Consider the following 25,801-nt stretch of genomic DNA (forward strand, 5'->3'; position numbering starts at 1 on the left):
GGTCCTTGCCTTGTGTCACACCAGTTCCCACCTCTGCCCCACCAGGCTCTTCAGTTAAAGCCTTTGGCTGAATCAGCTTTGGAGGCAGCTGAATGCAGCTGAGAAGCAGCACAGCTCCCTGGAGCAAGGAGTGGAATTCTAAGCATGGCATTCAAATTTGTTCCTGAAGACCCTGCCCACAGCTGGAAAAGAAGGGTCTCCAGGATAACTTTCTTTTCAAAAGAAGCCAAAGCACCACAGGAAAATAATTTTATTAAATCCCTGTTTAAAAGAGCAGGGGCAACTCACATGTGAACTCAGGTCGGTTTGGGTGGGCTTTATTTTTTTACAGAACAAATTCTCCCCTTTGTTCAATACAAATGCTTCCAAGTCCCTCCAGGAACCCTCTCACTGGATACACGGCAGTTCAATGGACCAGGTAAACAATTGTGTCCCCAATGTCCCTTGTCAGGCCGTTCTCAGTGACACAGACGTGCCTCTGGGCCAGGTCAATGTGGAAGATGGCTTGCTCCAGGATTGGAGTTTTCCCCGCTTCCTCTTTGCCAAGCACTGGAACACGGCGGGGCCCAAGCACGGGATCATCAAACCTCATCAGCTTCACTTTAGAGAGATCTGCACAGAGAGAGCAGCTGGTCAGGCCCTGGGAGCTGCACACAGGCCACAGCACCCAGAGTTAATAACCACAGCAATGCTGAACCTTGGAACGTCACACCTGCTCCAAGGAAATATGTTCTCATGGGAATACCTGTCGTGCCAAGGTTTACACCAATACAACAATGTCCTTCAGGGGTTACACAGTGAGTTACCAACAGAAATGGGGATAAACCACACAGAAACACCAGCTCCTAATCTCACATTCCAAGCACTGAATTTGCTTTATCTGGCTCAGGAAAGGTCTGAGTAACTGAACAGTTATTCCTCGTTTTCTGAGGGATGAACTGTAGAGAGCGGGAGGAAGAGGAGGGTGAGAGTTGATTTCAGTACAATTCCCTATCAAAAGGCAGACTAATAAGACTGCTAAGCAGACCAAGAGCCTGAGACCCTTCAGCTAAGCCTTCCTGCAAGTGCAGCCTTCCAGCCCTGTGCCCCACAGCACCCTGACAGCTCCTGGGAAGACAGGCAGGGAGTCCCTGTTTCACCTCCCTCATTCCCAAACCTCCACCCAGGAGCTGGCACTGACTCCCACCCCTGCACACACAGGGCAGGTCCCACGTCTGTCACACCCCTGAGCACCCCCTCAGCAGCTGGCACAGCTGTGCCCTGCACTGGAGGCTACCTTTGATCCCCCTGTCCATCTTCATCAGGCGCCTGATGATGGTCTCTCTGTTGTCCCCTTGCCTGATGTCCATTTTTGTGGAGAAGTGGCCGTTGCAGGGCTGAGGGTTCACCAGGAACACAGACACGCCAGGCTGTGAGACACAACACAGACCTTAGAGGAGAACTGTGCATGTGATCCCTCAGGAGAAACATGGAACTAAAGCAAATAAACATCTGCTGTTCATGAATCTTCCAGAGGGATAAAATCCCTTTAGAACCTGCCTGCCCGTGCTGGATACCAGCACTGCCCCAACTCTAAAATGCAGCCCAAAGTGTAACAATTGTTTAAGACATATTTAGGGAATGACATTTTTACTTTGCAAGTAGAAATATTCATACATGATAAACATTCATGTCTGAACAAAGTTTTTAAATGGCATATTTAAAAAAACCCAGACAAAAGTAAAGTTTCAATTTAAGTTTTTTAATTAAGTTTTCAGACTTTCAATATCTGAATTTCTGATACTACCTCAGTTCTGAATACAGAAAATGGTTTTCCAGGACAGCAGTCTTCTTTGATTTTATCTTCTGCTTCAGAAGCAAACTTCACCTCAATGTGATCCAGCTGTAAAAGAAAAAATGGGGGAGGAGAGAATAAGCAGGAGTTTAATGGCTTTAGAGGGAACAGCAGAGGCTACAGCCCCATCAAACAGCTGGTGCTCCAGCCATCCCAATAAATGCCAAGTAGTAGGTGCCAAGTCTGTACCAACCTCCAGGGAATTTGTCAAATAGACAATGTTCTCCATGAGCACTGCACGCTCATCGAACTCCAGCTCAAGATCAAGAACACGAGAACCATTTTTCTCCAAGTTTTCCTGTGGGGGGGAGGGAAAAAGTATTAAAACCCTCCAAAGGGTGCAAGTAAAATGGTGCTTCAAAATGGCAAACTATCCACATTAGTCATGAAAAGAATAGGCTTGTAAATCCAAGAGCTCTCTGCTGGCACAACATTAACATTGGAGCAATAATTTCCTTGTAACAGGGCTTCTTCTTCTGCAGGGAGCTGGTGACACTGATGGGAGGAGTAAGAGCAATTAGAACACATTTTTAATATAGAATTGAAAAGGTGTTTGACATTCACAGTTATTTAAATCCCTACTTAATGTGCAGGTTGAGAATTCACAAAATCAGTCAGCATTTCAGTGGTATTTCACAGCAGGAAACTCAGGCTTATGACCCAGTTTAAAATAAAGGACAAGCCCACAACACCTGGACGTGCTCACAGCGAGTTCTCTGCAGGGAAATAACAACCACTTTGTACGTTAACATAAAAGTAACTTAATTAGTCCAGAAAGCCAGCAGCAACAGTCACAAGAGACACAGTATTAAAGGCAGTATAAAAACCACACTTTTTTTTTTTAGCTAAAACAGAACTTCCTCTTTGGAGTTTAATCTGTCCCTGCCTGGCTCTCACATGCTGAGCCAGCTGTCTCCTTTGAAGCTCTGCTTTGTCAGCCTCAGCATGGTTGTGGTTTCCTGGCTTCCTCATCAGTTTAATGTGAAAGATTCCCTTTTAACATGGAACTGCTTCCCTTTGTAAATCACCGAGGCGCTCCTACATTTCAGCCTCCTCTGATGAGTAGGAAGCACAAGCAGAGATGTTCCTTGTACCCTGGAACTGATTAATAATTGGTTTCAGAGAAAGACACTGCTCAGGGGAGTCCGAGCTCAGGTGTTTCCATGTCTCTGTGGGAAACAGGCTGCTGCTCTTTGGAAGCAAAAAGATGGGTTTGAGGTGAGCCTCAGCTCCTTCCCCACTTGCCCCAGGATCGCTCACTGCTGCCAGACTAAAGACACCAGAACACAGCAATGTTTCAGCCCTAACTCTGAGGACTGAGACCTTTCCCAGCTGGATCAGTGGATCTAACACATCTTACTGTTCTTACAAACTTAGACAGCTCCAGAACTGCTCTGTGCTCTCTGCTCCTCTGAGGATTTCCAAGCTCCCATGAAAAGGAACAATCAGAACAACCCCACAGAGAGAGCAAAGAACAGTTCCACTCCTCATGACAAAGCTTACAAAGAGAAGTAATTATTATGTGCATCTCAAAAATCAAGCTAAAGCTTAAGAACAAAAAGTAATTTTTTTTTACAGTCATTAAGATTTTTTTCCATTACTAATCCCTCTCAATTTCTACAGATCATGAAAAGTCATTAAAAAGGTTTTAAATCATACACTGCAACCCCCACCCCTCATTTAAAAAAAAATTTGTTAATTCTTTGTTTCTTGGCTCTCCCTAGTTGCATTGAATTTTCATCTGCAACAGCAAACACAAGAAAGTTTCTTTAAAGAAATGGAAGCCAAGATTTTCATAGACTTGCATGACTCAGGGAAAATAATGGACTAACAGCATATTAAGTGATAAGCATTAATAATTACACACAAATTTCGTATTTCCATTCAAGGCTCAGAACAATCTGTTGTTTCCTCCCTTACACATACTGCAATCAATCAACTCTTGGCCTTACTCTCAGCTTCCAGTTTCTATGTCTCCAAAGCAACTCGACTCATTTCAGCATGAAAAACTGGAGAAGTCAAATAGGACACATTTCAAATACAGAGGGATCCAGCTATGTTTGAAGTACAGATTGCATCACCCACAAAACACAGAAAGCACCAAGCCCCAACCAGCTCCAGAGCTCACCTGGGCTAATTCACACAGAGACATTTTTATTATGTAGCTCTTCTAGAGATGTAGAAGATGTTTCTAAACAAACTCTTGAAGATGCCAAATAAGCACAGGGCAAGGGGAAGACACTGCATTCCCAAAAGCCTTTCCTGTAGCAGAACTGTCCCTCTGACACTTACCTTAACCATGGCAACAAAGGGCATCACCTTCTTCATATACTTCTTCAGCTCTGGCAAGGTGTTCAGCTCACTGGCAATTACTTTATTATCTGGCAGCTGACCTCCACTGCCCTAAACAGGGATGAACAAACATTAAGGAGAACAGCTATAATGAAAAACTTGCCTTTCAATACCATGTACCTTTCCTGCTTTCCCATAAATACCAGCAAGGTTTGTCAGCATCATTGATTCCACAGACAGTTTTCTCATCCTTCTGAAACCCAAACAGCATTTAACACTAATACAGAAAAAAAAGCCTATACAATGCCCAAAGGTGAAAATACCCCATGAACAAATCCCACACAAGGAATTCCACAAATTCCACAAGCTGGACTAGTCAGGACTCCCAAATCTATCAGCTACAACCCTGGTGTGTTCAAGCTGAGGATGGTCCATTGGGATCCCAAAAGCCACTCTCAGCAGTTTCCCCATGTCTGAAACAAATCCTTCTGTTTTCTTAATATATTTCTTCTTATACTCACTTATTCCATTTCAGCTATTTCTTGTGACACTGCTGAGTGGTTTACACTTACTCAGGACTAGAACAAAGCTTTTAGGCCCACTTGTGGAGTAAGGCAGCAGTAGTCTGTCAGTCAACCATGTTTCCTCAAAAACATACTTGTAAAGAATATTTAAAAGCTCACCACTTACAATTGGAAGAAACAACAGAGCACAGGCATGTTTTTTACTCAGATTGTCAAAACCAATGAAATGCAACTGTCAAATCAATGACAGTCCTTGGGACATTTTCATTAAGCATCAAAACTTACTGGACAGTTGTAAAAGCATGAAGAAAATTAATCTACTGAGATAATTTGATAACGAGGTGCAGCTTATAAACTTTGTACAGATGAGCCCCCAGAGAGCTGGCAAGCAGCTGGAGGGCAGAGGAGGGGAGGAGCACCTGGAAGTGCTTGCGCAGGACGGACAGGGTGGTGTGCTGCCAGGGTGGGTAGCTCTTTGCCACGTAGATGGTGCAGTGAGAAGGCTTCTGGGAAGGCTCTTTTGTACCTTTCTGAGGAAATAAAAAAGCCCATCAGGAAGGGGTCCCTAGGCAATACAGAACTATCACACGTGCACACAAACAGCAGCCTCACCTTTCCCTTCGCAGGGGCCATGTAGCTCTTGAGGCGCAGGCGGAGGTCGTGAGCTGCCTCCGTCAGGTACTGGGAGGAGCGGATCAGCACCTCATCCACGGGCCCTGCTGCTGGCCACGAGGCCCTCATGATGGAGTCAGCCTTGGGGCAGAGCGAGACAGCAATGCACTGAGGAACACACCTCAGCTGGGCTCCCAACCAGTACAGCTTCATTGGAAAAGGGAGTTCAGCCAGTTTGGGCCCAGTGAGCCCCTACCCATAACCACCCAAAGGAGGGGACACACAGACGAGAAGCACTGCGAGTGTGTTCAGGACTATACACACAATCACAACTACCATATGCCTATGGAATGCCACCTACAAGCAGAGGGCTTAAAAAACATCAAAACCAAGCTTTATGCAGAAGTGTAAGACTACTGCATTGTTACACTAAATTTCAGATCACCTCTTTGTAAGCAGACAATGACAGTGACTGGTACTATTGTTGCACATATCATCACAGCAACAGGCCAGCTCCCTGCAGTCACTGTCCCAGGGACAATGAGCCACTATGACTTCTTGTGCTCTGACATGTCCTTTCTACTTGTACACAAATATCTGTAAGCCTGACGTGGGTGTTACTGAAATCCATAAAAGCTCAGATGCGAATCAATGACAGAACTGAAACGTCAGTACCTTCCCCAGCAGGGACCAGATGTGCTCACACAGGTGGGGGCAGATGGGAGCCAGCAACAGAGTCTGCACCTCGATGAACTGGAACACCAGCTCCCTGTGCATGCCCTCGATGGCCAGCTCCCGGTACTTGTCTTTGGCTGCCTGGAACAAGAGCACAGCCATCAGCCCTTGCTGCCAGGGACAAACACACACACACCCCTGCAGGCTCCAACATGCCTTCAGAATGCGAGCAACTTGTCATAATCCATTATTGAGTTCTAGGAACTGTATTTTCCTGAAGCACCCACACGTGAATCTGCCAGTCGGCCATTGGATTTTTGCATTTATGTGGTACTTTAAAAAACTGTTTATTGGCACAAACATAAAAGACAAAAACATCCACAGCTGCATATCAGGTGCTGTCATCCCAAATAACTTACATACTAATAAGAACTAAGAAAAAGGCAATGAATATGATCTATCATTACACATAATTCAGCCTATTTAACCCTGCTCCTGAGTATCTCAAAGCAGCCACATGAAGGAGTGTGTGTAATTCATTCAATGGAGCAGCATGGCTCTGCAGACACTCTGGAGACATGGTTTATGGAGGATATCAAAAAGCACTATGCTTCCAAACAATTTTGTTGATGCATTTTCTGGCTTTCTTATGAAGAGTCCTTTATCATGAAAGATATAAAGGCAACACTATTTTTAATAGTGTCTTTTTTAAAGCAGCTTTTTGCTCATATTAGATATCAGGACTATTCTGCAGAATTGCATTTGCTTTCCTCTGGACCTTTGTAAACTGACACAAGCACATTTCTACGATTCCACATTTATTCCCTTGAAGTACTCTGTTTTCTTGACACAATTCTGATTCCAATTCAGCTGTATGATTAAGGATCAGAGACAGAAGGATTAAAAGAAATCCACTAAGTAACAAATACCAGATGTCATTTTCTTACATCTCCTACCTGAAACTCAAAGAAGCCAGTTTTCAGAGCTTCCTTAAACATCATCTTCTCATAATTTTGGTCTGTCTTCATTATGCCTGCATTCATCTCACTGGGGAGGGAAGGGAAGTGACAACATCAATACTGCATAGTCTGCCCCGTGTAATGGCAACATTGTAAAACTGTCACCAATGCAGCCAAACCCCATAACCTAGTCTGGAACGAGATCTGTTCTATGAAATTCATTACTTTTTAGAAAAAAAATAACGACAGGATTCCTCCTTGCAAGGAAAAACCTGGTCCAAACTGTATTATTAACCTTCGTACCACACCTGGCAAAGACTCTGTCATTGAAGGTGCTGGCTGGGCCACTCCTCAGGCTGTCTCTGTTTGCAATCATCTCCTTCACCCACTCCACCCACGTGTAGAGACGAAGAATACCAGCATCTGCCATGGCTTCCACAAAGTTGGCATCTTCGACAGTGTCTCCAGCATCAGCCAAGGCCAAACGCATGCCTGAAGAACAGGGGATCAGCTGCCAGGGCTGGGTGCCAGCAGGCTGGGTGCCAGCAGCTGGCCAGTGCCCGGGGCGTGCTGAGCCTCCTGCACCCCTGACAGCTCCCTTCAGCTGCAGCTAACAAATGCAAGCCAGGTCACAAACTGCCTGGCCAGCCAGAGGCGCCTCAAAGGAGGCACTGCCCTCCCTGGGAGGGCACCAGAGAGACACCAGAACCAGGAGCCCAGCACGGTCCCTGCCCAAAACACAGGAGCATGGCACACATGGATACACAAGGCACAAACATGTACACAGCCCATGCGCACCAACAGCATGTCCTGTGCTCTGATCTCTTTAGTGGATGTAGAGAGCCCAAGCAGGCTGCTCCTGGAGAGCTCAGCCCCAGGAGCAGCTCCTGGCTGAACCAGGTGTGCTAACACACCTCCCAATCTTCCATGTGCAGTTCAGCTTTTCCACAAGAACAGGTGGTAAGTGGCAGATTTATTGCCATTCAATACTCCAATAAACTTCTTTGAGAGCAAAACACTAATTTTAGTCATTTTGGCATAATTGACAATCAGATGCAGGTCAGAATGCACTCACCATCTGCAGAAAACTTGTCAACAGCTTGAGTGAGGGTGAGGAAGTTGCCTGTCGATTTAGACATCTGAAAGAAAGATAAGAGTGTTTGTTTTCTCACACATCCCCTGTGTTGGTGGATAAGCAAGACAGACCCAGCAAGGGTTTGGGCAAACAATTTTCTCATGAATCACAGCAAAAAGCATTTTGGTAAATCTGAATGAGGTCTCACAGCAAAAGCAGACTGAACTCTTCTAGGATTATATTTTGTCGCTGCATGCATGCAATTCCCTAAATGAAACTTAAATACCACTTTAAAACTGGTAGCTTCAGATCACCATGTATTGATTTTTCAAGAGGAACTCCACTAGGGTTTATTTTGGGTTTTTTTGATTAATATCAGACAGTCCCCAAGGCCTAATTCCTGGGTTCACACACTTGAATTCAGTGTCAGAACTTGCACATATTAGCAAGCTATTGCCCCAAACTTTTTCCTCTCATTGCACCTACTCCAATGCTCTAAAAATATAAACTTTACTTAAATAAATAAATATTCTATATTACCCTAAAACTTAACAGAAATCTTCACTGAACTTTTCACTAAATTGGTGAGACCACACAAGAGCTGACTTAAGAGAAAATGCTACATAAAGTCACACACAAGGCAGGTCTTTACCTCTAATGAATGAAAAACTGGAGGGGAACTAATGAAGAAATGTCACTATTTCCCCTGCTTACATGCCAAGAAGAAGTTTCCAGTCTGGCTAGCAAATGCCTATTTTGACAACACAAAAGCCTGTCACACAAAACCTCACCGTACCTTTTCGGAATTGAGCAGCAGATGTCCATTGGCTCTCACAGCTACTGGCCATTTTTCCCTGTACAAAGGCAAGATAGAAACCTTTTGGCCAAGAAAATACATTTTCTCTTTTTAAAAATAGGAACAAGCATTTTATATTCCAGTTTGAGATGAATGCCTTGGGTGGAATCTTCAAAAAAAAAAAAAACCTAAGGGTTGTCTTAAATATATTAAGGATGAAAAGAACTACAGTATAAAGGCTAAGGATTCTCATTGCTGAAACACAGGGCAGGGAGCAGTGCACCTGCAATTACAGTTCTTTTACGTCACCCTCCTCTGGTCAGATATTTTAATTTAAAGGCCAGTGATTGGCACTGCCCAAGAGCTAGGTCCAGATTTCTACCCATGAAGGAAGGAGATATTGAATTATCCACAATCATCTTTACTATACATCAGAAACACTTTTCCTATGTACAGTTTTATACAACCCCTAAACCAAAATTCAAGGGAATGCAAACAGTATCTTCACCATAAAAGCATCATGCAATGGGCAAAGATTCTCAACCAGTCCTGCACAGCCCATGGGAGTACACATGGCTCTTTTAACCATCCTTGAGAAGGAATTAAGGAGACTTAATAATAATGCCAAATAAATTCCAGTGCAGGAATGCAACTCAACACTTGGAAATTCATAGGAGGAGATAATGCAGAAAAACCAGGGGAAATAATGGTAAAAACTCTTTCCATTTCAATCACTTCTGCTATAGACAACTGTATTAAAGCTGCAATATGAAAGAATACATTTTCAACACAATTCTAAATGCTGTACAGTCCAAAGGCCATTAGCAAATGTAACAGAACTGCAGTCTCCAGCTTTACCTGCCTCACATCCCAACTCACCTTTGCTCTGACCACATGGCCACATGATTGTAGAGGTAGTACGACAGGTGATTTGGAACAAGATCTTTGCCAGAAACTCTGAGATCCACAGGATACCAAAATTCAAACTCCTCCTTCAGCTTATCCAACTTTTCCTTTGGAATCTCAGTTTTAGGGAACGGAGCTGTCTTGAAAAAGATGTAATCCCAAACCTCTTTGCTCATTTGATGTGCCCTGCAAAGAATCAGTCCCACATTGCACAGTCAGTAAAAGCTCCTCACATTCTAGCACTTTCTGTAAAGCAGCTTAAACCTGTGGCTCCATTCTCACAGCACAGTCCACCTGATCAACAAACACAGAGAGAGTGCCCATGGCCTTTATCACCTGAGTTCAGGCGATAGCTCTGTGCTATGCAGAGAGGAAAGGCATTCTGGACCCCAAACACTTCCAGTACACATTAAAAAACACCTCAGATGGTGATCTGTACTACCAGTCCAGAAAAAATCCTAGAGGCACAGGCTTGCTGGTTTGGTTCTGGCACTTCTTGTTCCATGCTCTAAATTCCAGTGCCGTGACTGGGCTTGTGTTTGGTGCCAAATTCATTGTAACTGAAGGGGACTGAAAGGATGGGTCATAAATCCCCTTTTCCTTCACACCACAGAACAAGTATCAGTAAAAAGCATTTTCCAAGGCTTCTAGATGTTATCTACTTGCATAGGAGAGCATTCTAATTGTACATGCTTAATTACATCAAATCTGTAATTCAGGGACCAGGATGCTCACTTCAAAGCTTGTTTCTAGACACGACTAGCTCGTGCATAGCTTCTCTGTAATTAGAGAGGTTTGAGCCCAAATGACAGCCTTGCCCAGTCTCAGAGGTATTTCTGTAAGAATCAGAATATTTACTTTGGAAATGGTTTTCAGATTAGTTATAACATAAAGTAAGAAAAGTTTCCATTCCAATATGTAAACTACTCCAGGAATTAGTCCATAAACCACACAGAATTAGATGATTCAAGGCACAATCTGAAGTGTTTTCTCAGCTCCAGACTGAGCTGTACTATCTCATCTCTCTGACCCCTATCACCACACTTCAAAAGCCCCTCCAACCAAGAGGTCACATGCTTCCTCCCCCTTGCTCTGAAGACTTCCACAGACAAGCTGTGGATAAAAGATGGTTCTGAGCTTCCGGGAGAGTGACAGCGACAAAAGCCAAGAGCTAAATCCTACTCCCTCTGTACACTGGAGCCTCCAATTTATTGTGGTGCACAGCAGTCTCAGCAAGCAGACACCCAAGCAGCCAATCACCCAAAAACCTGCCAAGGTCCATTTCAAGGCAAGTCAAACAAGTATTGAAAAAGGTGATTTACTCTCCACACAGTTCTTTCAGAGGTGCTTTCAGAAGCATTTTTTCACTCTCTCTTCCTCTCACTGCCTGTCACACTCCTCTCTTTCCTTACTGCCCCTCTGTAAGCTGTTCTAACTCAGCTCATGGCAGGTTAAGTTTAATAAAGATGCTTTTTATACACAAAAGCAAAGACTCAACCTCCTTGGCAAGTCTTTCTGCAGAGCAATTCAGGAGATAAGCACACCTAATTAAACAAGAGAATTTAATGGTTCACTCTCCTTACCTGATGCCCAGAGGAGACTCTCCTTGGCCCCTGAGGTTCCCCCCCTGCAGCAGGTGAGCCACGGTGTAATAGGCCATGTAGATGGTGGAGTCAGAGAGAGACTCAATCAGCCACTGCTCATCCCAGGGTAAGCGGGTCCCTGCAGGGGAAGGCGGTGTCAGGCACCCAGCACCACCCTGACCCCTCACACACAGAGCTGCTCATGGTGATTTCACGTGGAACACATACATACACATACATACATATACATACATCAGGGGAAGGCGGTGTCAGGCACCCAGCACCACCCTGACCCCTCACACACAGAGCTGCTCATGGTGATTTCACGTGGAACACATACATACACATACATACATATACATACATCAGGGGAAGGCGGTGTCAGGCACCCAGCACCACCCTGACCCACACACAGCAGCTGATGGTGATTTCATGTGGAACACATACACATACATACATACATACATCAGGGGAAGGCGGTGTCAGGCACCCAGCACCACCCTGACCCACACACAGCAGCTGATGGTGATTTCACGTGGAACACATACACATACATATACATACATCAGGGGAAGGCTGTGTCAGGCACCCAGCACCACCCTGACCCACACACACAGAGCTGCTGATGGTGATTTCATGTGGAACACATCCACATACACATACATACATCAGGGGAAGGCGGTGTCAGGCACCCAGCACCACCCTGACCCCTCACACAGCTGCTGATGGTGATTTCACGTGGAACACATCCACATACATACATACATACATCAGGGGAAGGCTGTGTCAGGCACCCAGCACCACCCTGACCCACACACAGCTGCTGATGGTGATTTCACGTGGAACACATCCACATACATATACATACATACATCAGGGGAAGGCGGTGTCAGGCACCCAGCACAACCCTGACCCCTCACAGAGCTGTTGATGGTGATTTCACGTGGAACACATACACATACATACATACATACATCAGGGGAAGGTGGTGTCAGGCACCCAGCACCACCCTGAACCCCCCCACACACAGCAGCAGCTGATGATTTCCAGTGGAACACATACACATACATTAGTACTCATGCTAATGGGTTTAAAAAATATTTGGTTTAAAAATTAAACTATGCATTTGAAAATTTTACTCAAGGGTAAACAGTTGCTCATTTTCAACCTATTTCCTGGCACAGCTCAGCTGCAGAACATCTGCTGTGGGTTACAGTGCACATTTAGCAGCTGGCCCATGTCAGGCTACACAAGATGAAGGCTAATCAGGATTCCAGGAGAAAACTCAAGAAATGGTAGAAGCTCCCTTTTCTGAGGTCCCTTCCAAATCAATGGCCCAGCAGAAAGCTACTAAGATGCTACAAGGACTACCTGTAGTAACACAAACATTACCAGCCCCATGCACTTCCAACAAAGCACACCTTCTCTGGGATGCTGGGCCAAGATACAATTGGACAATGTTGCTCCCACACTTCCTGTATCACTGGGGATGTTATATAGCACTTCAGCCTTCCAAATGAATGAGGAGTACCATCCTTACAAAGAGCCAACCGAGAAAGGAATGTTTTGCCTACCTAAGCCATACGTCCTGGAGCACGCATGCTCTTGTAGCCAACCTAAGGTAGCTTCAAAATTTCTCCTAGTCTCTTCACAGAACCTGTAAGAAAGAAGCTCTTACTGCCTTCAGCCCTCTCAGACCCCACCAAGAGCAGAAAGTCACCCTCCTTTACAGGCACATTCATAACTCACGTCTCCAGATGTTGCAAGCACTCTGACGTCTGTTTCTTCCAGCTCACTTCACCATAATCTAAATACCTACAGCCAGGAGAGGTTTATTGTAATAAAGCAATCCAGAAGTAGTGTACAATTGGAGCAACTTTGTAACTGCAGCTTTGTTTCACTCACCACTGGTCACAAAGGGCCACAACACACTCATCAGCAGATCTTGATATAACTTGTTTCTCAGGTTCCATATAAATCATGGCTTCACCCTAAGATTGAAAGGGCAATGGAAGCTGAGATTTAAGTACTTACCAAAGTACTGAAAATCCTGACAACTTACTAAAAAGCATCCCCTCCATTCTAATTTGGTTTATAGCATTTACTGCACAGCTCTCACCACTGCTGAAGCTCTCTGCCTCAGTATTCCCTCAGGTAAAATGAGGCAAGGCTTGACTCGGTAACTTCTCTAAGGTACCAGCTCACAGCACTTTGTACAAAATGCATGAGGAAAAGGAGGACATAAGCACAAAATATTCCCCACCAACTATGCCCCCTGACTGAAACAGCTCCTAGGAGACTCTGGAGGACAGAGGGAGGGGGAAAGGCAAAGGAAAATGGGATGCTGAGCTTCAAATCTGCTGCACACATCATGCGTGCTGATGCATTATAATCTGGCCATAACAGTGCCACAACAACAAGGGAATGATGACTAAATGCCTGAAGCCTCCTCTCACTCCCAGTCCTCATCAGGGAGTCTCATTAGAGGGATGCCACAGTCATTGATTGTTTACTGCTGTTTTCTGAAACAGGAGCCCAGCAAGGGGGCATTTGCACATCACACATCTCCTTCACTGGCTTGAATGAGACTTGACAGCCCAGGTCCTACACTTCAGCACCCTCCCAGCTATGCTAAAGAATAAATTGGACCACCAGAACATGTCCTAGGGAGAGTGACAGAATAAGGCAGGGAACAAGAGAACTCTAATGAAGCTGCTCAGCCCACTCAGCGCAAGAACACCAGGTCCCTCTCTCTGCAGCGACCCACAGCACCCCGAGGGCTGCAGAACCACACCAGGGCTTTCTCTGGTGACTCAGCCCTGTGAAAAGGACAAAGCAGACAGTTCAGAAGCAGCTGTGTGCACGCTGCCACTTACCTTATCCAACATCAGCTTCTGAATGCGTTTCTTGACATCTTGAACTTTTTGTCCTTTGAATTCATCCACCAACATCACCTGCAAAGAGGGGTCACAGAAGATAATTTTTTTCAAAATTTAGCAAGAAATAGGTGCCATAGTTGTTCAAATCAATATAAGGAAATAGCAGGTGCTGCAATCTTTGACATGCAAAAAATAGGAGTACAGGTATTAGGTTTTTTCATTATGTGCAGTCATCTTTACCCAAAAACAGTTTGTACACATGTCAGCATCCACACAGATGACAGACTGCAAAGAGTCAGAAATAAAAACTATTGCTTGCTTACAAAAGAACAGCTGAGAAATACACATGGTAAGCTACTGAGGTAAAGACAGGAGAAAAAAAGAAAAAACATAACAAAACAAAACAAAAATCAAAAAAACAAAACAACGAAAAACCCCCAACCCAAAAACAACAACAAAACCTGCAAATAATAACACCTTCTCATTTCATATCAGTTTCCCTATCTATACTTGCAACAAAATGGATCAGCTCCCTAGAAGGTGATCACTTGTTCAGAGACCAGGTTATAATGCTCAGAAAACACAGCAATGTGTGAGTGCAAACTTTCTCCAATTCTACATCACCCCTTCAACTGCAGAACCCTACAGCAGGAAAAGTCTAAATGAAAAGTCCTTTGGGACTTTTTTGGGAAAACAGGACATTGTCCCTCTTTCTTGAGATTTTTTTTTTTTTCATTCTTTACCTGCCTTTTTTTTCTCCTAGTTGAACTCACCAAGAAACCACTTACCAAAATCTTGTACTACTTACTCCTTCATAGAATCCTTTCAGGTACACTCTCTCCTTGGCCTCTGCAAGCTTCTCTCTGTCATTCTGGCTCTGGATTTTGAGCTCATCACAGACAAATGGAGCACAAAGGCTGCCATAGCCTGGGATTTCAATGATGGGCACCTGAGAATTAACAGAGGGCTGTCAAACCTCTCCTGCACCCCAGTACTCACTCCATACATTCACAGCATCCAACACAAGTTACACAGGGCTTACAACAGATTGCTGCAATTGCACTCGTGGCCCAGAAGTTCTGGCAGCCCCCAGGGGGACTCCTGAGCTGCCCAGGTGTGTCCCATGACATGGCAGCACACAGAGCTGTGCCAGGACTGGAGCTGGCCTGTGGAACCAAGGGTACTGCAGAATTCTGGGATGGCTTCACCTGTAACCTGCATTTTCTAATGAACACTGCCTCTGCCTCGAGGCTGTGCTAACAGAGAGGGACTTCAGCTTTTTGCATGGAACAGATACCCTCCTCATCTGGCCATCAGGGCACAAAGTTTTCATCAGCCAACAGGTTATTAGGATAATGATGCATTCCATTTCCCAAAACTATAACTCCTATAAAAATTGATGCTTTCCTTTTTCTCTGAAACATAGCATACAACAACAAATCTTGGTTGCAACCCTTAACAGACCAAATGTGACAACTACAGGAAAGGATGAAAACTTTACGTTTTTCAGCTTTCAGCTGAGAAGGACTTTAAACAGAAACCCTGGCAGAGGTGGCACAGCTCCTGCTTTGTTTCTCATCAGTGAACATAAGATCCTGTGCTCAGTAGATGGACACGTCTGGGTGCACTCACCGGCTCGAACGGCAGGACCATTTCATCTCTGATGCCATACTTCACCCTCAAAGCCTTGAAAGTTGGAAGAAAAAAATCAATAGATAGAAGTCTTCTAGATGTAAAGGTTTTTATCCATTCATAGTGGGTTTTTTTTTACATAATGCTTTATTACAAATCAGACTAAGCCACTTCCCTGCCTTCTCACCATTTCTGACACCTGAGCTCAATCTCCATCTCATTTCCAGGTGATTCCTTGCCATAATTGTCTACATTTTTTAAAAGGGCAAAAATTGATATTGCTCTACCCTGAAATGAGTGGGCAAAAATTCAGTAGCCAGGGATAGCTGTTCAGACACTGAGGTACTCCTGCAGTTAGTAACAATCACTTCCAGTCTCATTTGAAATTCATAGAGAATCTTAATCTCATTTTTGGAAGTCATTTCCACAACAGGAATTCATTTCTGTTTCCCTGGTGCTCTTCTCTACCTTAACAGGCAGCACAAGTTAAATGATTCTCATCCAAAACTCAGACTTGAAGTCTGGAAAAAACCCATCTGTCCTAGCCCAGTTGGTTTAAACTTCATTTATTTTTAAGTGCTTTGATTTCAAGTTAGAGATGACAGAATGCCAATTAAAGCAAGTTTCGTTTTTCTCACTGGATATTCACTTTTGACCCTTTTCACTAGGGAAAGGAAACAGAAACAATTCAGTTAACAGACTGACCTGCTTCTTTTTCAAGTCTCTCAGTGCTGCAAAGTCATCTGGAGAGTCAGAGGGAACACTTGTTACCACTCCAGTTCCTTGGCAAAGGAAAAGATAAACAGATGAAAGGATTAGTCCCCCATACTACATGCCAGTGCCCATCCAAGAGGCTCTGCTGCAGAATTACCTTTATCCTCCTTGATGGTGAGCATGGGCAGGGCATATATGACCTTGTAGGTGCTGAGGGGTGCTGAAAGTGCAGCACCAAGAATCTCCTGAGCAGGACAAAGGAACAGCATTACAGTAAATCAGGGGCTTTCAGCCTAATAGAGTAAGCTCTCCTGGCTGATATTCTTCCAACTTTCTGTAAATTTTCCCAACACATTACAAACAAACTAAATACATTTTATGTACAGATGGATAAGGAGGAAGTACATATGAAAACGTGTGGTACTATTTGAGACAGGATATAGGTTATATAATGGTAGGAAAGTCAAATACCAAGAAACATAAACTACAAGGATGTAGAATTGGGAAAGCATAGGAAGCAGAAGGACAGTTTGCTTCCAAGTATCTGAAGCACAACAGCACTGAGGCAAAAGTGGCTTAGGAAGCCAGTGTCAAAAGTGACATTAAACAAAGAAAGCATATTGTCAAGATAGCCACACACTGACAGGAGGCAGGCAAGATCTAGCAGCTGTCTTCTACCTCACTAATTTGCTTGAATTCACATCATGTCTACTAACAAAGGAAAAAAATACTATTTTCTACTTCATTCTTCAAGGCAAGATCAAGGAAGATGGTGACAAGTTGTAGTGAATGGAGATCAAGGGATGCAAACAGCTGAAGGTGCTTTGTATCAGGATGAATAAACACCACTGATGACACTTGCACAAAGCACACAAGTTAAGGACAGCAAACCCCAAAACCACTGACATTCACTACTCAGCTAAGAAAGCTTCATTCACACAGATGTACTGGAAATGTCAGTACCAACAAAAGCCTTTTCCCCATAACCCTTTCTAGCTATTGCTTTTCCCCCTCCCTTTCCATTTAATCTTCCCAGCAAGAAGAAAAGCTTTACTTAGCACTATCCTTTCACCACATCATGCTGAGGGAATAGGAATGCATCTGTCCCCAGCTAAGTGCACCAGGTTATTCTCCCAGCAGCAGCTCTGGCTTGGCTGCCACAGAAGCTGCCTGCTGCTTGCATTGTTTGTCACTGAGGATTTCAGTCACTCCAATATTCCTGAAATCCCTCCTGTATTTTCTTTCCCATGAGAAGTGCACCATCCATCACCCTTGTGAGCCGCAAGGGGCAGCAGAGGCGGGCCTGCAGGCTGCTCACCTCTCCCATCAGCTCTAAGGATTTCAGTCACTCCAATATTCCTGTAATCCCCCCTGTATTTTCTTTCCCGTTAGAAGTGCACCATCCATCGCCCTTGTGAGCCGCAAGGGGCAGCAGAGGCGGGCCTGCAGGCTGCTCACCTCTCCCATCAGCTCTAAGGATTTCAGTCACTCCAATATTCCTGAAATCCCTCCTGTATTTTCTTTCCCATGAGAAGTGCACCATCATCGCCCTTGTGAGCCGCAAGGGGCAGCAGAGGCGGGCCTGCAGGCTGCTCACCTCTCCCATCAGCTCCTTCACCACGGGCAGCACGCCGCTGTCCCTGCTGAAGCCCTGGTAGGACATGTTGCGGGCGGCGCGCTGCGTGCAGATGAAGATGTCCCCGCTGCCCGTCTCGAAGCCGATGTACTTCATGTCCGGCCGCAGCCAGCAGTTGGTCTGCCCAAACATGGTCTCTGGCCTCAGCGTGGCAGCCACCAGGAAGATGTTCTTCCCTCTCAAGCCACTGGGGGGAAAAAGTACTGGCTAAGTTAGCAAAATAAAATCATCATGGCTCATACAGAACAGGCTTTTACACTAACATCAACTTCCAAGCAACATTTCCTAAGAGACAGAAGTGGGTCACTAGTTCATTGTGGGTTTTCCTTTTTTTTTCCTTTTTTTTTTAATTCCATCTTGAGGTCCACGCAGACACAGCAAATAGAGCAGGTCAAAATTCTGACTAGGTCTTTGAAGTGATGGAAATAAGCAGGTGAAATTAAATTCTGCACTAGGCAAAACACACTGTTTAATTCAATGGTCAGTTCTGGCCAGGAGATAGAGCCCATCTACCACTAAAAAGTCAAGACTTACCTCAATTTTGCAGGGTAAGGATCCAATACCTTCATTTTTATCAGTGTGTATTCTTGAGGCCCAACACCCTGCAAGTCCCACAGGCAATGCAACAATCAATAAGTGAAACTCACTTGAGTAGGAAAGAAAACAAATCCTAATCTCTAGGAGCTTAATCCAAACACTATTTAAGGTACTGATGCTTTCCTCAAAGTAAATCCTATTTCCATTAATATGAAAGGCTGTTCACTAAACTGCAGACTGCAGAGAGGTTATACTGTGCTCCTACAGCCAAAAACTTACTAGTCCCAGACACTGATTCAGCAGCATCCAAGTTAACAACAGCTTGTTTATTTAGTTTCAACAGCTAACAACACAACGGAGTAATGCTGCTGGCACAGATTGCCAATCACAGAAACCAGCTACAATGTAAAATACTATCCAGAGTTCCAGACAAATCTGCTCAAGAGAGGAGTTCATTCAATTTTCACATGCACTGACAGCTGAGAGCCAGTGACTCTGCACATCCAAACTATGTTTTGCTCTAAGATACAACTTACTTTCCATTTAGCATTTAAGATCATAAGCAATGCATGAAAATGTCAAGTTAAAACATTACCTCTCCTGTTTGCCGGTCATGATCCATGCAAGGCTGTCCATCTTTAGGAGAATAAATTGTATATCTAGAAAAAGATTTTCATTTAGCAGTGAGTAAACTAGTGTATAGAGCAAGAAAAAAAGTATAGCTCTCTGGGAAAAAAAGACCTCTTAATGGCATTTTCAAATTTTGTTTGGATCTGTTTCCATCAGTGCTAATGTTCAGTTTTCACAAGAGCTTTCAGAATTGCCTGTTTTTTGCTTGGAGTTGGTACCCAAGGAAAAACTAAACCTGGAAGACAAATCTCACATGCTTTGCTACACACTCTTCACTGCATCAGGCAGAGCAGCAGCAAGGAACAAGTCCATTTTCTGGTGAGTTAAAAGCACACTCTAGAGACGTGTCACAGGGCTCTGCCTCTGGTACAGCTGAGCTTATCCACTCTCCCAAAAACTCAGAGCCGAGTGGCAGCTTACCGTTTGCCAAACTTAATCTTATTTCTTTCCTTTAGAGTAAGGAATTGCCATCGCACAAAGGAATCATAGTAGGGATTGACATTGGTTGTAATGAAGGAACGCCTCCAGTCCACCTGAAAACGGGCAAGAGGCTCCAGTAAGTAAGCACGATCAAGAAATCAAAGGAATCTCACAATACCATAACTATTGCCTTAAAAATAAAAACAGCTTTCTCTCCAAAAAGACAGTGCAAGTACATGTCCCATAAAGGGTGTAAATACACATCTGTGCCTGCTCTCTGAGCAGAGATGTCAAAGACTTGAGGTCCCTCCACTGACTGAGAAATTCAGAGGTTTTGTAGTAGTTTAAACCAACCATTCGAGCTGCATTTCAGCACTGCCCTGTTTCATCACCTTTATTTCTCTCCATTTACAAAAATCTGTTGTCAGCAGGACAAGTACTTTTAGGAAGAAGAATGATGAGATGTCAAATAGAACTACTGTCAATACTGACTACTGACAAGTTATCTCACATGGGAGCCATAAGTCATAATGTCTTTATTGGACTCATTTCTAGCTGTGACCACTGTACAGGGTACAAGCTCTATATAAGAAATCACTTAATTATCACCCAAGACCTTCAATGTTAAATGACTAATTCCACAGATAGCAGAAACATTCCTGGAATTATGCTGGTATTACTCAGAAAATCTCACAGAGAAGCAGTACATTCACCAACACAGTAACAATACAGGTATGGCTGCCTGCATAACTGAGGTTGGGATCACCCAGAGTCACCTTCAATCCCATGCTCTTCAGATCCTGGACAGCAAGGGGAGGGAAATAATCCAGCCAGTGCTCAGCTTCAGAAAAACTGACCACTTCTTCATCAGACAGACCCAAAGACTTCATGATCCCCCACTGGTACTTGGAAGAGCCAGTCTTGGCAGCAGCCTTGCTCTGAAAGAACAGTTGGGATTAGGAAGAAGTCCACAGGCTTGTCACAAGAGCATTTACCTCTGTTTATGTTATGGTTTCTGATTCCAGATACACAAGTTAATACAAATACTCTCACATCCTCCCTCTAAGAGTGAGGGTAATTGATTAGAGTTTCCATTCTACACCCTGTATTCCAATCTACCATACCTTGTATTTACTATTCATTCCCTAACCCTCCTCTTCCCAACTGCCCCATGCCAATGTCCAAAACACCTGCAGAGGCTCTGCCACAACAACCTGGCAAGGAATTGCCTGTTGTCAAGGCCCTGCTCAAACCCATGGGTTTTTGCACCACAGAAAGGTGATAGCCTTGCACCCCTGTACCAAAAACCTTTGCTGCTGTCACTTTGCTCATGGTACTTTTCCCAGCTGTTGTCCCTTGAGAATCTCCTGTGTCTCCCCAGCAGTGACCCAGGCAAGGTCACACCTTCTGTCCTGTGGAGCAGCCAGAACCCCAAACCCAGCAGCTCCAGCGGGACAATCTCTTGAGCATAGATAAACAACATACAGTGCATCTCAAAGAGTCTTTTCCCAGCCTTGATTCTTTGCCTTGCTTTGGAATACTCCCAAAATCCTAAATCTCATTTAAAAACCTGGTAAGTGAAAATAGTTTGGATGATTTTACTGAGCCTATCTAGACAGAACTGGCTAGACACCAACTTAAAAAACAGTAACTAGAACAGCAGGAATACACATGCTTTACCTCTGAGAAAACAGGGCTATTTCCTACAACCTGCTTAGGAATGTTCCATGAATGGATTAAAAAAAAAAAGAGAAAAAAATGAGAGTATTACTCTGGATTCTTTCTCAGAAAACTATGAGGCAGCACATTAGCTTACCAATAAGGGCTCATGCATTAACATGGTATCTCTGGAACCATGCAGCTAATGCATTTTTCCAAGTCCACCCTAAAGGTAACTCAGTTACCTTGGAAAAAAACAAAAAAATCTTTGTATTGAGATTTCTGTGAGCCCAAAGGAGGAAAAGCCTACAATGTGCACACTGAAGTTTTGACAGCACAGCTCTCAGTCCAGGAAGGCTTGGTTTAAACTTTACCTTTTTGCCTTTTGCTTTGTCTTTGATGATAATTTCTTCCCCTTTTTTACCAGAATTTTCTTCCTCTTCCTCCTCCTCATCAGGAAATTCCGGTGGGCAACCATACAACTCCATTTCTCTTTTCAGCTTATCTGCACAAGCCTGAACAGAGTTATTGGGAGTGTGTCAGCCAGGGCACCAGCTGCATCCACAGCCAAAGACAGGGTTTTACTGATAACATTTTGCATTCCATGCTTTAAACTTTTTTTGGACCTTGCATTAAGATCTAGGAGATCCTGCCACTTCCAGAACACCTTCCAGGGCAGGAAGGGGTTTACTGTAAGGATTTTCTTGCAAAGGAAAACATACTACAGGTAAAATGCAGTTTTCCAGCACTTTGTCTTTTAAAGTGATGTTATAGCTCAAGAAGCACAACACAGGTTTATTACAAATTCAGGTTCCAAATCACACCATCTTGGTGAGCTGTTAAATAAACTAAGGTGCTGCTGGGGATGGACAGTAAGCAAGGCCCCGAGCATCCTTAGGGATAAAAACCCCATCAGAAACAACCCCCCAGCAACTGCCAAGCTCTCACCTTGATGGGCATCCCCGTGCAGTGCAGCCCGAAGGGAAACAGGCAGCTCCTCCCCTTCAGCCTCTGGTACCCGACCGCGAACTGCAGGCAGGGAAAAGGGAACAGCTGAGACGGGAACAGCCGGGCTGGGCCAGCTCCTGCTCAAACACAGCTGTGCCTCCTTCTGCAACACAGCCCTGGCACAGAGGGGAAGCCGAGTTTGTGTCCAGGCCTCCCCTGTGGCTGCCCAGGCACAGGCATGGCTGCACCAGAGACCCACAGGTGCACAGGGGGCTGCTCTGGAATTCTAGCACCCACAACCTGCTCCCACACAGAGCACAGCAACCACAAACAAAAGGGACAGGTCTCTTGTGAAGTTTGAGCCCTTTAGCAGCATCTCCTAAAAATCTCATTTCAAAGAACAAACAGGGGAAACACCTGCAGCCCCATCTCATCAAATTAAAAATTACATTAATGGAATTTCCCTTTAGCTAGCAATATTCCTACTGAAAATGTGGGGAAAAAGGAAAGTTTTAATAAGTCATTACTAAAGCTGTAAAGGAATTGACATGGCATCCTATTAGCTCAAAACTGGACTACAAAATCAGCATTTGTTCTAGAATAGTATTTAAAGGTATCAGCAAAGGAGAATTTTTACCTCACATTTAGATAAGGAAAACGTGTGTCCCAGATGCAGGCGACCATTCATGTAAGGGTAAGGAAAGGTAACAAAGTACTTCCCTTTGCTGAGAAGAAAGTCAAAGGATTAAACACATAATGAGCTTTGTAAATGACCATCAGACAATACACAGCAAAACAGGTAACTGGGATGTTCAGCTATTATCAGCCTACAATGATGTTAAAATATTTTCCTCACCGGTAACATGAGTATTTGATTTTAAAGAGCTGATACACTAACAGGCTTTATCATCTTAAAAAATAAATACAAAAGAAAAACCCACAGAGGACTGGCATCACACAGAAACATTGAAATAGATACAGCATGCTCCCAAAGGTAACAAATTCTAATCCTGCTTCTGTAAATTAATTACAGCAAAGTCTTAAAGTCATTTATTTAATCTCCCACTGTGTGAGTTCAGATTTTAAGGGCACACTGCTAGCAATCACTCCTTTCACAGGGATATATCGTTGCAGGGTGTTTCAACGATGCATTAAGTTGTTGGAACCCGAGCTCTCAAAGCAGCTAAGAAAATATTTACATTTAGGACACTGAATTTCTACCTCCACCTTTGTACTTCACGCCTTGTCTCTCCCCTTCACACACTCCCTCGATCCATTACCATGAAGGAATAAAGGCCAAGTCATTTGTTTGCCTGCAAAATCTACAAGTTAAGAACCTGACACCTGTTACACCACTTCAGTTATTATCTCGGTTTAGTCTGACTTTCCCACACACCAAGTATTAACCTCATCGTGCCAAGGTCAGCGCTTTTCCAGCCAGAAAACCACAGGATTAATGCAGCTGCCCCAGACAGCCCTCCACAGCTGTGAGGAGCATGGATCCCACCAATTCCAGAGGAACTGTGCTTCCAGGCACGCTCCACTTTCCCAGAGGATAAACAAGTTTCTCAGGGTTTACTCTGGGGCAGAAATGAGAGCAAGAGTCCCATGGTCTTCCCCAGAGTGCAGAGCACCCCCTGCACCTGCGCAAGGCTCTCCCTCCCCGCAGCTCTCTCCATGCCCTGGGGCTGGGGCTGCAGCCAGTGGTGACCAAAGGGGCCCACCCAGGACCCTGCCCTCCTCCAGCTCCACACAAGGACAAGAGGCTGCTCCACAGCAGGACCTGGGCTTCTGCTGTGCCCCGTGAGGCAGAGCAGGACACACCTTCCCTCAGAGTGAAACCTCCCCAGGGGGAGGGCTCAGGCACCCACTGCAGAGCCTCCTCCATGTCAAAGGGTACAGGTCACCAAAGAGAACTGGTTTTCAGCCCACAGAGGGTAACTGACACTGCCAGGGAATGAAAAAGCTTCTCTCATCCTGCTGGAACTCAGCTACACACGTACCCAGCTTTATGTCATCAGCTACAGAAATGCCAACAACGTGTGAGCAAGTCCCTGCAGCTGAGCCATGAATACTGCTCATTACAAAGGGGCCGCTTTTCCCCCCAGCAGATCTCGAATGAAAAGACATTTTGAGCAGTGAAAAACGAAGTACAACCATACCTCCTCTGGTCCTTCCTGTCTGCAGCATTGACCTCAAACACTCGATCACGCTCCCACTTCTGCTGGACCTCTCTTTCAATCTTCTTCAGGAAATCCACTTTTGCTGTTCCTTTACGCTCCTGTTCAGCAGAGAAAGGAAGAGAAGTCTGGCTGAACAGGGTAATAAAGAACTGTAACCCATCACAGCCCACCCTGATCTCCATGGGCAGGGGCAAACACTGCCCCCGGTCCCTGCAGCAGCGGTGGCTCTGCCAGCCTGAGATCCAGCCCTCTGAAACTGGAGCCAAGATCTGCAAGGAAAGCATCAACAACCATTTTCTACAGCAAAGGACTCTACAGTAGCCAGGACGCACACACACACTGACCATCTTGCCAATAAAACAGAGATCTCTGAACTGGGCAGGTAGAAGAGAATATAAATCATAAGTGAAAACTTCTATAGAATTCTGGTTTTATTCCAGGCTCTCCATAAACCCACGTCATGCGTCCCCCTCTTGACGTACATAAAGTGGGCACAGCAATCCCTATGCCAGGAAGAGGGCAGGTAACAGCTCTGAGTGTAGTTCACGGAGCTCCTCAGGTAAAGCATTCCAAGCGATTTTAATTAAATCAGTGCTCAGCAGCCCTTCCTCTCATTATTTTATCAAATAACATATGGCAAGTATTAAATGATCTTATTCTTTCACCGTATAATACACAGGAATTGTTAAAGGACACACGCATTACGGACACACGCATTCTGCACTCATAAAGCTTGCGGATGTATTTTTTTGCCCATCAAAACCAAGACACGCCTAAGACCTTTACACCAAGGGGCCGCAGCCGCTGGCCAAAGGCCCCGCGCACGCCGCTATAGGACCCTCGTCCCGGAGAGCGCGGCACCGAAGAGTGACCCTGAGGAGCGGGTGAGGAGCCTCAGGAGCGCCCCGAGCCCCCGCAGAGCCCCCAAGCCGGAGCCCCGGCCCGGCTCCTGAACTCACCGCCATGTTGCCGCGCCTGACGGGGCCCGCACGGGCCGTGCCAACAGCGGCAGCGCGCGGGGGAGCCCAGGCCGTACCAAGGCAGCGGGCGGGGGGACACCGGGCCCTTTTTAGCGTGCAGGGAGGGGAAAGAAGGAGAGCGGCAGGAAGAGAGAGCGGAGCGGTCGCTGCGGGCACTCGTCCTGGCTGGGGAGCGGGGACCGAGCCCGGTGCGCCGGGCCGAGGGGTGCGCCCGCGGGCACGCTGTCCCTTTAAGAGAGCCCCCCCCAAGATGTCGCCGCCGGTTCATGTGCTCGCTCTACCGAACTTGCTGGTTCTCCCTGACCCTCGGCTCGGGCTCTGGGCGGC

General features: G+C 45.1%; 1 protein-coding gene across 1 annotated transcript; it reads right to left on the reverse strand.

Moving 5' to 3' along the window:
* Nucleotides 1–235: 235 nt before the first annotated feature.
* LARS1 (leucyl-tRNA synthetase 1) lies at nucleotides 236–25,554 on the reverse strand. The gene is made up of 32 exons (XM_036391507.2): nucleotides 25,454–25,554; nucleotides 24,474–24,592; nucleotides 22,949–23,036; nucleotides 22,312–22,392; nucleotides 21,738–21,878; nucleotides 20,481–20,642; nucleotides 19,705–19,817; nucleotides 19,250–19,313; nucleotides 18,652–18,719; nucleotides 18,079–18,304; nucleotides 16,639–16,726; nucleotides 16,473–16,549; nucleotides 15,768–15,821; nucleotides 14,944–15,084; nucleotides 14,133–14,210; nucleotides 13,162–13,247; nucleotides 13,006–13,071; nucleotides 12,831–12,913; nucleotides 11,257–11,395; nucleotides 9,647–9,859; nucleotides 8,768–8,825; nucleotides 7,972–8,035; nucleotides 7,205–7,388; nucleotides 6,894–6,984; nucleotides 5,938–6,078; nucleotides 5,263–5,403; nucleotides 5,070–5,180; nucleotides 4,127–4,237; nucleotides 2,028–2,132; nucleotides 1,787–1,882; nucleotides 1,277–1,409; nucleotides 236–612 (listed from the first exon to the last, which is right to left on the reverse strand). The coding sequence occupies exons 1-32, from the start codon at nucleotides 25,457–25,459 to the stop codon at nucleotides 407–409; spliced, it is 3,534 nt and encodes a 1,177-aa protein (XP_036247400.1). The 5' UTR covers nucleotides 25,460–25,554; the 3' UTR covers nucleotides 236–406.
* Nucleotides 25,555–25,801: the final 247 nt, after the last annotated feature.

The sequence above is a fragment of the Molothrus ater genome, chromosome 15 (genome assembly GCF_012460135.2).
Source record: "Molothrus ater isolate BHLD 08-10-18 breed brown headed cowbird chromosome 15, BPBGC_Mater_1.1, whole genome shotgun sequence".
Taxonomy (NCBI): Eukaryota; Metazoa; Chordata; class Aves; order Passeriformes; family Icteridae; genus Molothrus; species Molothrus ater.

What these genes read in the sequence shown, in the direction of transcription:
- LARS1 (XM_036391507.2), bottom strand. An exon ending in GTGGCCCTTTGTGACCAGTG is followed by an intron (nt 13,072 to 13,161) that starts GTGAGTGAAACA and finishes TCCTGGCTGTAG; the next exon opens with GTATTTAGATTATGGTGAAG. An exon ending in TCTGGTCCCTGCTGGGGAAG is followed by an intron (nt 5,404 to 5,937) that starts GTACTGACGTTT and finishes CTCTGCCCCAAG; the next exon opens with GCTGACTCCATCATGAGGGC.